This window comes from Protopterus annectens, chromosome 7.part0 (genome assembly GCF_019279795.1).
Source record: "Protopterus annectens isolate FY-2018-M chromosome 7.part0, PAN1.0, whole genome shotgun sequence".
In the NCBI taxonomy this organism is placed as follows: domain Eukaryota; kingdom Metazoa; phylum Chordata; order Ceratodontiformes; family Protopteridae; genus Protopterus; species Protopterus annectens.
This window is the reverse complement of record NC_056739.1, coordinates 1,723,391,703-1,723,408,413: the sequence shown is the minus strand read 5'-3', so window position 1 is coordinate 1,723,408,413 and position 16,711 is coordinate 1,723,391,703. Positions and strand designations below refer to the sequence as shown.

Genomic DNA, 16,711 nt, shown 5'->3' with positions numbered 1-16,711 from the left:
CCTGCAAGGGCACACTCTACCAGATCGATGGCCACTTCAGCTGTTTTTTATTCCAAGGCATCTCTGGATGAAATATGTGCGGCAGCAACTTGAGCAATGTCTCATACCTTTATCACTCATTACAAATTGGATATGGTCACCAGGGGAAGAGTATCTTTTGGTTCTACTGTACGCAGGAATATCCTTCCATACGGCTACCCAGGGTATAGGTCAGTGGAGACTCTAGAATAAATGAAGATTAACAACATCAGATAAAGAGGTTATGTACTCACCATAACATTCCGTCTGTGTTGTCAATCTTCATTCTTCCTTGATATCCCTCCCTCCTTACCCCTCCTTTCAGATATCCTGGAGAATTGTACCCTTGCCCTGGACTTATGCTAGGGTTTTTATCTTGGACATGGCTTCCTCTTTATTATTATTATATTACATACTCCATCTTGCTTCAGTTTTACAAACTCAATCTGAGATAATGAACACAGAGCCATTGTGGGTAGAGACTTGGCTTGAGAGTTTTTGGCTGGCGTGAGCTGTAGAATGGCTGAGCTGGTTCCGAGGATTGGAACCAATTCCCATCTGTCAAGAATGAACGAAGATCGACAACACAGATGGAATATTATGGTAAGTACATAATTTATTTTATACAACTGTACTTTCCTGCACCATTTGTGTTATGTTCTACCCCTGCATTGTAGATTCTAGATTCCAGGTCAGGAGACTTCATTGCCCTGTCCTTCCACCTTGTCATCTGGACAAACAGAATATCCAGTTTCCTGTTTACCATCATGTCATCCACTTCCAAGTTACATCCCATTAGTGAACCTATGTTTAATAAATATTTAGGTTAGATACTATATTTAGGCATGATACTGGAAATTTCTTTAATGGTCATTTTCATAACTATAAACATAACATTGCCACAGTGTTTAATTAAAGGTTGCCATTTACTGGGTTTCCATCAAATAAGCTTACCTTGCCCTTCATAAAGTTGTAATTTTACCAGCTTTCAAGTATAGACACCAACTGCTAGATACAGATAGGCACCAACAAAGCTGCACTTCAGAAATCCTTAAATCAAATTGCCATGTCATAACATGTCCCCAAAAAGGAACATTACTACCATTTAATGGTAGCCATAAACTGCCTATCAGTCGCCCATAGGAGCACCTGTAACCTAGCTGCCTTCACTTACCAAGTTCTTAATGAAATATCCTCCATAACCACTTACCTCACATAAAAATCCCTTAACTTAAATTGTTAAAACCCAGACATCCAAAAGTCTGTATTTCATACTGAGCTCCGGCGGTAAAAAACTTTTGCTGTACCTTTACTGCTAACTCCACCTGGAGCAGCATACCAGACAAGATTCATTATTTCCTACCCTTATTACATTTAAAAGAGAGCTGAAGGACTGGTTCACAAAGCAACCCAGCTGAAATGATTGTTGATGTTATTGATCTGAAGCAGAGTACACCCCAGTGAACCAGGATCGGTGTTTTTATTAGTGTCATATTTCTTTTTGGAGTCTTGATATCAGGTTAGTTCCCATCTTTTATCATAGTGTGATTAACCTGGTCAACAAACAATACAGTAAAAAATAAATAAAATTTAGCATTGGCTTGCAAAGCAGTGTTGGCCTCAGTAATACTTCAATTCATTGAACATCTAAGGTCATATAAATATTTTTCATGTCTTGCATTCTTATTTAGTATTCTGTGATTGGTTGCAAATTAATCATGTTCCTTAATGCTTTACTGTAGACTTATTTTCATGTGTAGATACAAAGCTATAAAACTTGAGTCCTTTCCCTGTGGTGCTGGTGCATTTGGAGACTTTTTTTTGCAGAGGCTTCTTTCTTTGTCACTCATGTTTCCATTCTGGATTACAGAGAACTAGTGCTTAAATATTTTAATAATGCCCGTGCATCATCTTGTCCCTTTCTATTCTGTAGTACAAGTAGCACTTAAATGTTTTGTAGTGCCTGTGTGTAACCTTGTCCTCTACTCATACTACCACCACAACTATAAAGTGAGAACCCAACAGTGATACAAACGAACACAGACAGGCACAGTCACAGCAACTCGGTTTTACTGTAGGACTTAAGCACATCCTGTAAAACCAGGTTGCTGTGATTGTGCTTGTCTGTGCTTTGTTTGTATCTCTACTTGTACTGCTTCTGTTAAGTTGGTGACAGATTTTCTGGCAGTAAGATCAGAAAAACTAAGAAATCTGTACTGACAGATAAATCACTGCATGGAACTTACCCTTTTATGGCTGGACTGTTACATTCTAAATGCATATTTGCAGAAATGATAAGCTATCCTTTTGGATCTGACTATAGCCAATGATGATGTGTGAACCTCATTCTTAAAGCAAGGAAACATCAAGAGAGGATTGCTTTACACTGATTTTTTTTGTTTACTTTTCCATGTTGTAATTATGTTTGGACCTCTCTGCTTGCTTTTAGTACAACTGGAATACGAAGGTATGCACAACAGTCCTGGATATCGTTCACCATCCTAAGGAAGGTGAGAATTCATCAGTAGTTAGGTTACATGAAAATGTGACTTTTTTCTTTACATCAGCAGATTAAAATCTTAGTTCTTTCTACATGTTTAAGTCCTTAAAACAAGATTTGGAGGATATCCATATTACTTGAGCTGTTTTGGAAACCTTGATTTCACTGTCAAAATACAAAGAAAAAGTAAGGCATGTGAATGCTCTACTTCAGGTAAATACTATTTATCTAAAAGTACTTGATACTGTCTTCTTCAGGGTGAGCTTGGATCCAATACTGCTTGAAGTCTGTGTACTTCCTTTGTGCCAGGCCTATTTTTTTTGTTCCTTCCCTCAGTCTTGTGCAGACTATACCTAGGGTGAAGTCTTTTGCCAATCCTGAATAAGTAATCAAAGGGTGGTGTTGTGTGCCATCCAGATGTTCTTCGTGTTTCACTGTTGCAGTCATTACATTTGGGGTTATCTGCTTGCAGTAGCCCTCAGTTGATCTGATTAACAAAGTCTTGGGTCCTGCATCGGTTGCTGTCCCTTCTTCCATGACGTCAGGTCGTCAGGGGTATAAAACATGCAGCCAACGTCATTACATCAGTCTTTCTTGCTGTGCAGTGCCCGAAGCAGAAGCAGTTTGCAAGTGCCGGTCAGCCGACTCCTGAAATTTTCATTTTTGAGTTTCAGAACCGAAGTCTTCAACTAAAACTAAGTACCCCGTTGGGGAAACTTTTTCTTGCTCCTTACCAATGTCAGTAAAAGTTAATAATTGCATTACTTGTGGAAAGCAAATACCTCATAAAGATTTTCATTCATACTGTATTCCTTGCCTAGGCCCTGACCACAACGTAACTTGCTGTCGGTTTTGTGTTTTATTTAATCAGCGCACTATCCGTCGTTGTTATATTTTCACCTCTAAATATTTCGATTCTCAGTTTAATTATCCAGAAATGCCGTCGGTTAGCCATCCGACTACCAGGATTCCGAAAAAACACAAGGATAAAGACAGAGACAGGCCGCCGAGGTCCAAAACTGCCGACGACGCTTCTCCTAAGCCAATCGCCAGTTCACCGGTACTCAGTGAGGCGCTTTTGCAGCCCCTGATACCCGCTACTTCTGATTCGCAGGCCTCTACTGAGACCCATTCGGTGTCCGGTATGCAGCAAGATGCTTCAACTATGGAACCTGCGGATGTTACTACCTTGGATGGGTCTGGAGCCACTGTGCAGGCACCAGCTTGTGAGGGTGTATTCAGGCCTATGGACTTGCATATTAAACCGACCCCACCTCCTTCTTTTAGGCCTAACACTCGAACCATGCCTAAAAAAATGATGCCCAGGCTGCATGCTCAGGCCTCTATGCCTAAAAAGGAAATGATAAGAATGACTGAAGATCTTATAACTCTAATCAGGGGAAGCCAGCCTCCCCCTTCTAAGAGACCTACAACTGAAGTTGTTTATGAATCTTCTGACCAGGATTCTGATTTTTCTGATTCTTCTGATGATCTGGATTTGCCCTTATCTACTTATGAGGATTCTGATGCAGAGGACTCTATTCCCTCTGCTTCCCCTCCAGAGGATTTTTCTTTTGGTGAAACCTTACATACTCTAAGGAAGCATTTCCACTGGGAAAGCCAGGATTTTTCTGATTCAAAAAAGAGGCTTAGGGATTTCTTACTCCTGCCTCAGCATAGGCCTTTAGCTATTCCTCCTGTACTAGACATTGTTGATGATGCTTTTTCGGAATCTAGTCTGACCCCTGTTTCTTTGCCTCCTGCTCACAGAAAACCTGGCAGATATTACAGGGTTCCCGATTCTCACAAGTTCCTTTTAAAAAAAAAACTATTGCGGATCCAGAGACTACTTCACAGGGACCCAAGGGCATTAAGTCTTCTACTGCTAAAAATCCTACCCCTTCTGATAGAGACTCCAGGGTGCTGGATAGATGGGGTAAGAAGGTTTACACTTCTGCAACTTTGGCCATTAGGGCTTCAAACTGCCAGTTTCATATGTTAAAGTATCAGCAACATGTTATTGGATTGCTTAAACAGAAAATTATGTTGATTCCTAACTGTGCTGAAAATAAAGAATTACAGGATTTAATGCATTCTGCTGAACAGGTTGGAAAACATACTTTGCAATGTGGATTTGATTCTTTAGAGGCCTCTTGCAGGGATGCTGTTACTGGGTCTGTGCTTGGAAGGCATGCTTGGCTTAAGGAGCAATCTTTGCCTGATCATGTTAAAGCTAAATTGTTGGATGCTCCCTTAAATCAGGACCGCCTGTTTGGCAACAAAGCTGAGGAAGTTCTTAAAAAGATGGAAGATAAAGCTAAATCTATGCAAACTGTTAAAGATTTCTTACAAGTTCAGTCTCCTAGATTTAGTAGGCACTGGCCCTCTTAAGAATTGGTCCTTTCCAGCCCCTTCCAGTTCTTCTCAAGCCAAACCCAGACATAGCAGAAACCCTAGGTTTCAGTCTCAGGGGACATACAAGACTAAGCAGTGGGGGGTTTCCGCACCCAAATCAGGGAGTAGTAAGACTCCCCCTATGGAAAACTGTCTCAATGACTTGCTTTTAAAACTTCCAAGCACTTCCCAACTGAATGCTCCTTTAGGCGGCATGATTGGTCTGCAGGCCACAAATTGGGAACTCATTACCCAGGACAAATGGGTTTTAAATATAGTGTCCCAAGGATACAGATTTCACTTTCACACCTTACCAACACCAAGCGGGTGGCCAGATCTACCCCCAAAATCAGTGAGCAGAGGCCAAAATCAAGTACTCTCTCTCTTAAGCATGGGGGCTATTCAGTTAGTACCAGAAGAGGAAAAGGGACAAGGGTTGTATTCAAGACTTTTCCTGGTACCCAGAAAAGGCAATACATGGCGTCTTATCCTGGACCTTTCTACTCTAAATACCTTTCTGGTGATTCCAAAATTCAAGATGCTGACTCTTCACCAGCTGCTTCCTATGCTAGGCAAAGATGCATGGATGGCAACACTAGACTTAAAAAAAGCATACCTACAAATCCCTATCAAGGAGTCTTGCAGAAGATACCTATGCTTCAAAGCAGGCTGCATGCACTATCAGTTCTCTGCACTGCCCTTTGGCTTATCTACTGCGCCCAGGGTATTCACAAAGTGCCTAGCTCCAGTCATTGTATTCTGCAGGCAAAGAAATATTCAAATATACCCATACCTGGACGATTATCTAATTCAGGCAGAAAGCCAGGACATACTTTTGAATCATCTGGCCTTTGTTCAAAGGGTACTGACTTGTCTGGGGTACACCATAAACGAAAATAAATCACACCTGGTACCCTGTCAGCAAATTATATTCCTGAGAGCAAGCTTGAATACAACTTCCCAGATGGCTTTCCTCACGCCAGAGAAACGGATTAATTTGACAACCTACTTCAAACAAGTGGCCACAAAAACCCAGTTATCTGCAAAGCAAATACTGCAAGCCTTGGGGTTCATGGCCTTCTGCATTCTTCTAATTCCATATGCAAGGCTGCATATGAGGAAACTGCAATGGTATCTCAAAAGCCTATGGTGTCAACATTCACAGGATCTAGAAGCAATGATTCCTATCATACCTTGCCTATGTCTAGAGTTCCTTTGGTGGGCAGAGGCCTACAACCAAAACAGGGGACTACCATTCACACTACCCCCTGCCGCACAAACCTTAACAACAGATGCATTAGACTATGCATGGGGGCCCACCTGGCAGGGAAGTGTATTCAGGGCAAATGGAACCCAAGTCAAATGCACCTACACATAAATCAAAAGGAAATGTTAGCTGTACAGAGTGCTCTGACAGCCTTCAAGGGCCACATTCTTCAAGGACAATTAATGGTAAAGACGGACAACACCACGGTCATGTGGTACATAAACAAGCAGGGGGGTACACACTCTTACCCCCTCTGCAGACTAGCCATGGCATTGTGGAACTCAGCCTTAAGCTGCCAAGTGAATCTACAAGCTCAATTCCTGCCAGGAAAACTAAATACACTGGCAGGTGGACTAAGCAGAAACCTCATGGACCCACATGAGTGGAAACTGGAACCAAGGATTTTCAACATGTTGACAAACAAATGGGGGAGCCCAGATATAGACCTGTTTGCCTCCCCCCAGAATCATCAATTGGACAAATATTGCACAAGGATTCCCCACAAACTAGCTTGGAAAGTGGATGCTCTATCCTTCTGCTGGAAAAACCTATCAGTTTATGCTTCTCATCCTCTGCCTCTGCTCCCCAAGGTACTACTAAAGATCAAAAAGGACAAGCCAAGGACGATTTTAATTGCACCAGACTGGCCACACCAACACTGGTACCCCCCCTACGCAGTGTGTCACGCTTGGCCCCATGGCACCTGCCTCAGACTCCTTCCCTGTTGTCTCAGCAGGAGAACCAAATTCTGCACCCTCAGCTGCAAACCCTGAACCTAGCAGCCTGGCTAATTACGTAATCTCTCCTTTACCACCCCTCAGTAAATCAGTGATGGATATCATTTTAGAGGCCAGGAGGCCTAGCACTAGAAAATCTTATGCTGCAAAATGGAAAAGATTTTGTACCTGAAACCAATCTCAAGGGATGAGCGCAGTAGTCCAATTTACCTCAGATTCTACAATATTTGACTGAGTTACTTCATAAGGGCTTGTCCTTTCCCTCCATCAAAATTCATGCCTCAGCCATAGCTCATTATAGCACAGAGCCTCCCCTCTTCTCTCACCCACTGCTCAAGCAGTTCCTCAGAGGGGCCAAAAATTTAAGGCCACCCAGGAGAGCTCCAAATCCAGCCTGGGACCTTAACTTTGTCTTGGAGAAACTCACACTTCCTCCTTTCAAGCCAGCTGCTACTGCAGATTTAAAATTCTTTTAATGGAAAACAGCTTTCCTTTTAGCTATCACTTCTGCAAGAAGGGGATCTGAATTACAGGACCTTATGGCAGTGGAGCCTTTCATCATCTTTCATGCGGACAGGGTGTCCCTCAGAACCAATCCCTCCTTCATGCCCAAGGTGGTATCCAGTGTGGTTCTTAATCAGTCCATTCATTTGCCTACCTTCTTTCCTAACCCACAGAACAAAGGGGAATGGATACTGCACTCCTTAGATGTGCACAGACAACTTAGATTCTACTTGGACAGGACTAAACCTCAAAGGAAATCTGAACAATGGCTGGTGGCATTTGCTGCAGGGATAGAGGGGAAAGCTATTTCAAAGCAAACCATTTAAAAATGGATAGGCCACTTCATTAATTTCTGCTATAAGCACCATGGAAAACCTATCCCACAGGGCATCAGACCCCATTCAACCAGGGCTGCATCTACCTCTACAGCCTTTCTCATGTGTGTCCCTACAATGGACATCTAAGAAGCTGCTACCTGGAGTTCTGTACATACTTTTGCCAAGCATTATCATTTTCCAATTTTCTCTAACTCCAGAGCTGGTTTTGCCACTGCAGTCTTGCAGGGCCTTATAGCTGGTCATAATTCTATTTAAATTCCTCCTCCTAACCTTAGCTTTGGGAATCTACCCAAATGTAATGACTGCAACAATGAAACATGAAGAACATAGTACAGTTGTGTACACTTCCCATAATTGTAGATGTTCGAGTGTATTTATTGTTGCAGTGCTGGTTACCCTCCCTCCAGCCCCCTTTCTTCTTTTGGCTATACCTCTACTCTCACTTACTATGCTCAAAAAGCATTTTGGTGTATTTGCTTTTTTGTTGGAGGTATATCCTTGTATTATAGATTAATTGCTTCCCATTAGGGGGGCACCTGACATCTGGGTCAAGAAAAACTGATGTAATGGCGTTAGCAGCCATTTTTATACCCTTGACGACCTGACATCATGGAAGAAGGGACAGCAACCGACGCAGGACCCAAGACTTTGTTAATCAGGCTGACTGAGGACTACTGCAAGCAGATAACCCCAAATGTAATGACTGCAACAGTGAATACACTCGAACATCTACATTTATGGTAAGTGAACACAACTGTACTTTCTTTCTATCGAGTTTTGGATACAATTTAATATGGGTGTTTTAAATGTTTTCCTTTTAGCAGTTTTAATTGCAGTTTATAATTCCAGACGTATTAATATCTTCAATGTGTATTTTTTTCAACAGATTACATAACCAGAAAATGTTTCTCTTGTGACTTTCCAAGATGAGAGCAACTGAGTAGGTGCTGGTTTGCTAGCTCTCTCTAAAATATCCCAGAATCTTACTTTGTAGCTTTTTATATACTGAAAATTTAGCTAAAACAGGAAATATTTGGCTTTTGCTGCATCCCTTGGTATTGGGTAGGATTCAGTAAAACTGCTATCTGTTTAACATCATTTTATTATTTTACTTGTTTCAGCTGTCCAATCTCAATAAAAGACATGCAGAAACCCACAGACATTCAACGGAAAAAAGTCTTGAAGCCCTGCCATCTAGCCCAGACTGCAATGTCACATTGTAAAGAACCAGAACAGGAGAAATTCCCTACTTCTCAACTGAGTTTGCAGAACATCCATGATTTTGTCTCATATCTTTGCCCTTTCCCTAGTAAATGTTTTGATTTTTTGATAAATTACTGAAGATTACAGGGTTCCTCAGGGAGATCCGAGTGCCTCACTCCTCCCAAACTGTTAGGCTCAAAACACCTAGGAAAAAAATCCCAAAGAACCAAGTATCTTTTACCTCCTTCTACTCCTTCTACTGTTAAGGAGTTTGACATTGAGTGGCATAGCTTTGCCAAAGGACTTTTTAGAGCTTGTCATTCATTACAAGACTCTACTCTAGTTTCTTCCCATTCTAACAAAAAAAATATATATATCTTCTTTTTCTGAGGAAGAAATCCTCTGTGTATCAGGCAAAAAAGGGATGTATATGGATTATACATCTCATCTCTGCTCTCCAGTTTTTGATTTAGAGTCAGAGGAAAATATTCCTTTTGATTCTGCTGTCGAGGAGACCTTTCTAAAATGAAAGACCTGTTTAAATGGGAAGGAAGAGAGATCTCAAGAGATTCTTGGAGAGAGATTATGACCTCCTTAATGTTTTTTTCCTCAGCCCCCTAGAAATTCCAAAAGTTCTTAGGGCTTTGAAGGATGTTTTCAACTCTACCTGTTCTAGAGATGCTCAACCCCTGTTACCCAGGAAGCCTATTAGGCTATATATAGTGTCTAAGTCTTACAAATACCTAGTCAGGAATCCACTAGTGGATCCTGCTGACATTTTCACACATAAAGAGGATGCTTCCAATGTCTTGGCCTCCTCCAGCCCCATACCAATTGAGAAAGATGGTAGAACATACAGTTGATTTGGAAAAAATAAGTATATGCTTCCTCAGTGCTGGCCTTCATGGCTATTAGCTGCCAGGCCTATATGGCCAAATACTTTCCTTCTACTTTCTTGGATATGCACCAGTATGTATCTGCTTTAAAATAAGGAGTAGGAGGAACAAAACATTCCATCAAGTGTTCTGAGATGCAGATGATGAAGTCTCTCGAGCAGCAGCTATAGGTTTGCTCATGTGCAGGCTTGTCTGGCTTAGATTACAGAGTCCTCCTGAGGATTTAAAATCCCAGATTTTTGCTTCTGTAGGAAAAGCTATCCTGTTTGGTAACAGCTCAGCTGAAGTCCTAAAGCACTTAGAAGAAAGGGGCAAACTAATGCAGGAAGTAAAGAAACTTTTTTTCTGTTACCAATCTCTAAAGATAGTAGACACTTTCCCTTTAGCCCTGGACCTTTCTTCAGGAAACCATTCAAAGTCATCTGAAAGCAAATGAACAGCAATATAAAAAGAAATGGTGGTAGTGGTGATGGGAGGTTCTGAGAAGGAGAAAGTCCCCAGAGCTCTTCCAGTCCAAAAAGAATGTATTACTACCTAAGCACTCCTTCCCCTTCCCGCCCAGGCCATCCTTTCAAAATTGCAAGCAATCTGTCTCTTTCATTATATTTCTGGAAAATGTAGCAACAAACTTTTGGGTACTAAGAATAATTCAAAAGGGAGTACAAATGGCAATGGGAATTCCACCCCCCTCAAAAAATATTGTTTTCTCATATTCTTTCTGATATGTTTACTCAAGAAGTGATATAACCTTTTCCTCTTTCACAGTAAGGAAGGGGGTTTATTTCAGGAATTTTCTTGTACCCAAGAAAGAAGGCACACAGAGACCCGTATTAGATCTGAATGCATTTCTAATAATTCCAAAATTTCAAAATGCTAACCCTACAGTTTCTGTTTCTTCCTCTTCCATCCAGGTCCTTTTTGGTAACTCTAGATCTTAAGGATGTATATCAACATAGTCCAGTTCGCAAATATTTCAGGTTTTACTTAAAATGTTTGTATCTGGGTTACATTTTCAATTTATATGTTTACTTTTTGGACTTTCCACAACTCCAATAATAATTACAAAATGTCTAGCTTTGTCAGTTGTCTTTTGCAGATTTCAGTAAGTTTATATATACCTCTAACTGGATGATTGCCTCATCTTAGCAGATTCCACACAAGACATTCTGGCATCCTCTCTCTTTGTCATGTACATTTTCCTTCAACTGAGATTAAATCTAAACCTGAAGAAGTCCTCTGTCATTCCATCTCATAGGTTAACATTTCTAATGGCTTTTTTCACTTTTTACTAAGATCAGTTTTTGGATTTAGCTCAGCAGTCCAAGTCCACAGCAGGGGACTTCCTCAAAAATGTAGGTTAGATGGCATCAGCTGTTTTCATGGTTCCTTTCTCTACACTTCATATGAGGAAGATTCAGTGGTTCCCCCTATGACGATAGGATGTACTGCCAGCCATGCTAGGATGAGTGGGGAAATGGATATGTAACATGTGCCAGAACAGCTAGCTTGAATTTTGTAAATAATTATATGTCATTTGTATATCAAACTGATTTGTACAGATGCTTGTGTTGAACATGTATTTGTGAGGTTTGCTTCTGTTAAAATGTATCAACAGTGTGTCCTGCTGGACTGTTTAAATGTATACAGTGTAGCAGCATATACTGGGAGATAAGAGGTTAATCCACCAGACTTTGAAAAAAATATTCTTGAAGTTAAATTACTTTTTGGGTTAAGCCATAAAGATGTTATCCCACAGTTTTGAAGGGAGCCAGAGGTGCAATGTATGTGCTAGAGAATAGATTGTAGCTCCTGTAGGAAGAGTGGAGTGGTTTTATTGTTGTATGACTTCCAGATGCTGCAACAGATCTTAGAAACGCTCCAGGTATGTATGGTAGCACATAGGTGCTAAACATTAGCAGCTTCTAGTGTTGGTAATAGTGTGGGAACCAGATGACCAGATGTATGTGATGTCATTAAGTAATGTTTTAATATTAGAGGAGACGGAAGTCTCAGGGGCACTCTGTTCTTAGAAACCTGACTAGAAAGACCCTTACCCACATCATCTTGCCTTGTGGTAATAAGTAACTTAACTAGGGAACAGTAATTCTTTTAATCAATCAGGATTAGATAGTGAGGTTAGCTAAATACTGTTTTTCTGTATCTGTGTAAAACTTCCCATTGGTGTTATTTTTAATATTTCCTGTGACTGAAACTCAGGTGTGTACTGTAAATAGATATTTAGTAGTTTCTTGTTCTTTTATTTATTATTAAATGTAGTTAAACGTTTCATTGTGACTGGTCCTTTTTTTAGAAAATATTTAAGCTTTGAGAATATTTGCATATATTTATACTTATTTAGTGATAACTCTGGTCACTCCTGAAAACCTTGCTGCTGGTCAAATTGCCATTTGTATTAATATTGATGTCACTCAGTATAACTGGGTACCCTTTTAAGAGCCTTATAGTAACTGACTGATGGCAGTGTATCTACCTTATAGTCTGGGCAAAGTTGGTAGAATGGGTAATCTGTGCCAGCCTTTTCCAGCTCTGTGTGTGTGTGTGTGTGTGTGTGTGTGTGTGTGTGTGTGTGTGTGTGTGTGTGTGCGCGTGCGAAAATTAAATCACAAAGAATCTGTGTGTCAACTACTTGGGCAGGGACATGAAGCACTTGTTTCACAGAGAGAGTGGTGGAGGACTTGGCATGGACACTCAGCTGAGGACCTAATCCTACAGCTGTGCCAGCAGAGAGTCTTATAGGGGACCTGGAGGAAAACAGATAGACACTCCCAGACCCTGGGCTGAGCATGTGCCCTGTGTACTTGTAAGGGTATTCAAAGTGCATGTCTTCTTGGGTGGCGTAAGCCAGGGAACCTTGTTGGCTAGGCTTACGTAGGCCCTTGGGCCAATAGCCTAGTACCTACCTGTGAACCTATGGAAGTTGTGCTTGATGCAGAGAGGTCTGCATCTGGAAATATTAAGTGTGTCCATTTGTATTCAAAGTGCATGTCTCTCTGCAGTGTCAGTGGTGAGGATTCAGGCTCCTTGATTACTGGCCCATAGTGGGGCCGACCCACCCCAATCAGTGTAAACTCAACACCAGCTTCGTCATTCCTTTCCTGAATCAGTCCTGGGCTTCATCAAGACAGAACTCTTGTGGTCAGCAGATCAAATTCAACTGAATCCAGGTCTCCCTTTTTTCCCCTCCTATTCCAAGTCAGTCTGTGACAACAGCAGAAAATCTAAAATTAACAGTAGATATTATTGCCTTCCCTGTGTCAGTACTTATAAACCACTCTATAACAGAACAGTATGTCCCAGCTATTTGGAAAATTGCATATATTGCACCATTACACACAGGAGTTAATTCAACAGAACTAACAAACTACTGGCCCATTGCTATACTTTCACCACTTTCTAAAATTCTTTGAAGATGTAGCTACTTTCAACTTCTTAAACCCCTTCTAAACAATAATCTCCTCTCATCATCACAGCATGGATTCCGACCACATCATAGCACTACTACAGCTCTTCTAAGTTTCACTAATACTGTAAATAAATTCAGAGACTATGGCAAAATAGTGTCTTCTGTCTTTTTGGACATGTCTAAAGCATTTGATACAGTTTTCCATCCTACGTTGATGCTGTTAACTGGTTACAAAGTTATCTATCCAGCTACCAGCAAGCTGTGAAATGGAAGCAAGATCTATCCCCACTCTTTCCTGTTAAACTTGGAGTCCCTCAGGTTTCAGTCCTAGGGCCCCTCTTCTTCATCATATTAATTTTTGATCTTAATACTGCCTCCTGTCAAGGATGTGTCGTACAATACACAGATGTTTCAACCCTCATATGTGCAGCATCCACAATAACTCAACTTCTTACAGTCGCACAAAAAGCCTTCTCTGATATTGAAATGTGCCTAGCAAACTCACAACCCATTTTCATCCCTAATAAAACTAAACTTATGATCTTTCATCCAGCTAAACCTATGTAATAATAGTAGGATTTTCCCAGATTCCCAAACAAAACCATTAGGCGTCATAATCGACAACAGATTAAAATTTGATATATACATTTCTAACACAATCAAAAAGGTTCACAAGAGGGGGCGTGGCCAAGATGTACACTGAGTAGCAGCATTTCCTTTCAGCTCTACCTTTTCAGAATTTCTATGACAGGATTTTTTGAAATATAATTATCCAAGTTTTTTGATACCTTTCAACTCTTCTAAGTATATACTTGGATAATATAAAAATATATATTTTTTTATTTTTTCCTGTCTAAAATACTTGAGATAATCTTCTGTTATCAGACTACAACATGAGCTCCTCAAAATCTTTTCATCAGGAAACTACAATTAAAAAAGAACTTCAATCATTATTAATAAACATTCAAGAACTATCATCTAAAATTGACAGAATGGACATGAAGATAGACAGCTTTAAGGAAAAATGTACACAACAAATTTAAACCTTACATGAAGACATTAAACAGCAGAAAAGACAGATTACAGGGATAGAAACATCTCTAAATGATATGGACAGTAGGATCCAAGAAGATGAACACAACAAAAATAGATGATCTTGAAAACGATCATGCAGAAACAATATTAGGATGTTTGGGCTACCATATAATAGCGAAGAAAATAACATGGAGAAATTCTTAACTTCATGGCTTCCTGAGATTTTAGAACTCCCAGAAGCTCTTTTTTATGGAATAGAAAGAGCCCATAGATCCTTAGTTTCTTCCAAGAATAGTAAAAGCAATTCTATAAAATCTGTCATAGTAAGATTTCTATCTTCACATGACAAGGAAATGGTATTAAAAACAGCTTGGGCTAAAACACCAATTAAAATTAAAGACAACATTATTCGTTTTGATAATGATTATTCTTCATCACTACTTGCCAAAAGAAAGCAGTTTCTACCACTGCTTAAAGAACTTAAAAAAGCCCAAATAAAATGTCATTTATTATTTCCAGCTAGATTGAAAATATTTTTCCAAAATGGTTCAAAAACATTTGATGAACTAGATTCTGCCATCACTTTCATAAAATCTAATAAGATACTTGACAAAATTGATGAAATGGATTGGGCAGGTACTAGTCTCAAAAGAAATGCTGACAATGGATCCTGGAAAACATTTGAAAATAAGAAGAAGCTCAAAAAGTAGGAAAGGGAAAAAAAAATAAATTACCTTTTCTTCACTAACTTTCATTTTATGACCCAGAAGTCTGTGGAAGAGAAAATGGTTCAACAGGTAAGTGTTGTTGTTGTTACTTATTGGTTTTATATTCTGATTATTAATGTTTTTTTAGTGGGGGTAATTGATGTTAATTAAATTATTCAGTAGTATTAAGTTGCTTGATTTGCTTTAACATATGATTTGTTTACTAGCTTTAACATCTCATAACATTATAGTGGTATTTGTAGTGTATTTTGATGAATACAGTACGATGGTTCTCTGTTAATAGATAAAATTATCTTGCCCCTTTGCTAACTGTTACTTCTTTCTATACTTTTGAGGAAATATTTGCTTAAGTTTATAGAAATAGTCATCATAGTTATAAGAATATAAACTATTGTAGTTGCTAGCTATCTTTATAAACTGGGTTATTCTTTACAGGATTTGACTTGTTACTTTCATTTTGTTCAAATACACTTCATGGGATAATATTATTATGCTGCAAGATGTTCCTGATGATTATGCTACTAGCGACTATGACAGCTCATTGTTTTGATGTCTGATAGCCCTCTGACTGTGATTAGATAGGTAGCATGCTTTCTCTTTGGCTGTTTATCTTTAATTTTTACTGTTGATAAAGATGAATGGTATCTAAATGTGGTTAATGTGCTTATTGTTGCTGTCAGGTTTTTGATTTGCGGCTGAGGTGGTGTTCTGATGTTTAAATGAGGCTGATCGGTGCATTGTTGATGTGGGACTTTTGATTTGGAAATGGTGATAAATTTCCGGTATTTGCATGTGACTATTTATTATTATTTATAATTTATTATTGATGTGGGGTTGTTGTGTTAAGATTGTGGATGGTTTTTGGTGTATCTAGGTGACTAGTGTGTTTGCTACTTGCTGTTCACCTTTTGATGTTGGACCAAGCTTGGTGTTTGGATTTGAGGGCTTTTTTTTTTTTTTGATCATTGTTGTTGTCTTGGGTGCTGCGTATTGGGCTGGGAGACTTCGCCTTGCTTGATTCCTCATGGGAAGCCTTGTATTATTAATCTATTTTAAACTCACCTACTGTTTCACGCTGGAATCCTTTGGGACACTATTTTAGTTGTCATGCTCGTGACTTGGTCTCCTGCGAATGACGGGCATTCGATATTGAAGGAAATGGCATTTCCATGACGACAAGGCGCTGCAACCCTTGAACATCAGCTTTAACAGCATGCGAACTGCCAAGTCGCAACCGAGAAGAAGAAATATTTTCTTTCCTCGTCAACTAACTGTAAGAGACAATAAAGGCACCTTTTAGGGCTGTTTTATATACTTTTTTTTTGTAAGTAAAAGAAAAGCAAGAAAATTACATTTATATATAATCTCTTGCACACATGCCGGAAAGTTAAAAAAAAGGCACTATGAAAGAGAAATATGCTGAGTTTCTTTAGTGTCATTCATTTCTAATTTAAATTTTGTGAAGTAGCCCTAGGTTCTGCAAAATCTTGCTATATAATAAAAAAAAAAAAAAAAAAACACTTAGGATAACATCTAACTAAATATATATCCATAGAAATCTCATAATATCTTGATAGTTTCTAATTGAGTGGTGTGCTTTATATTCATAGTTTATTGGATTGGGATATCTTAAAACATGAATGCTGGTGGTTTGGGTTTTAAATGGT

The 16,711-nt window shown here is 39.5% G+C and overlaps 1 protein-coding gene across 1 annotated transcript in view; it reads left to right on the top strand.

The window, feature by feature from the left end:
* Positions 1-16,711, top strand: part of LOC122806187 (acylamino-acid-releasing enzyme-like) — a 1,918,826-nt gene that overhangs the window by 685,429 nt on the left and 1,216,686 nt on the right. The window contains exon 12 of the mRNA XM_044076421.1: positions 2,468-2,528. Coding sequence (XP_043932356.1) covers positions 2,468-2,528 — 61 coding nt within the window. The remainder of the gene's footprint in view (positions 1-2,467; positions 2,529-16,711) is intronic.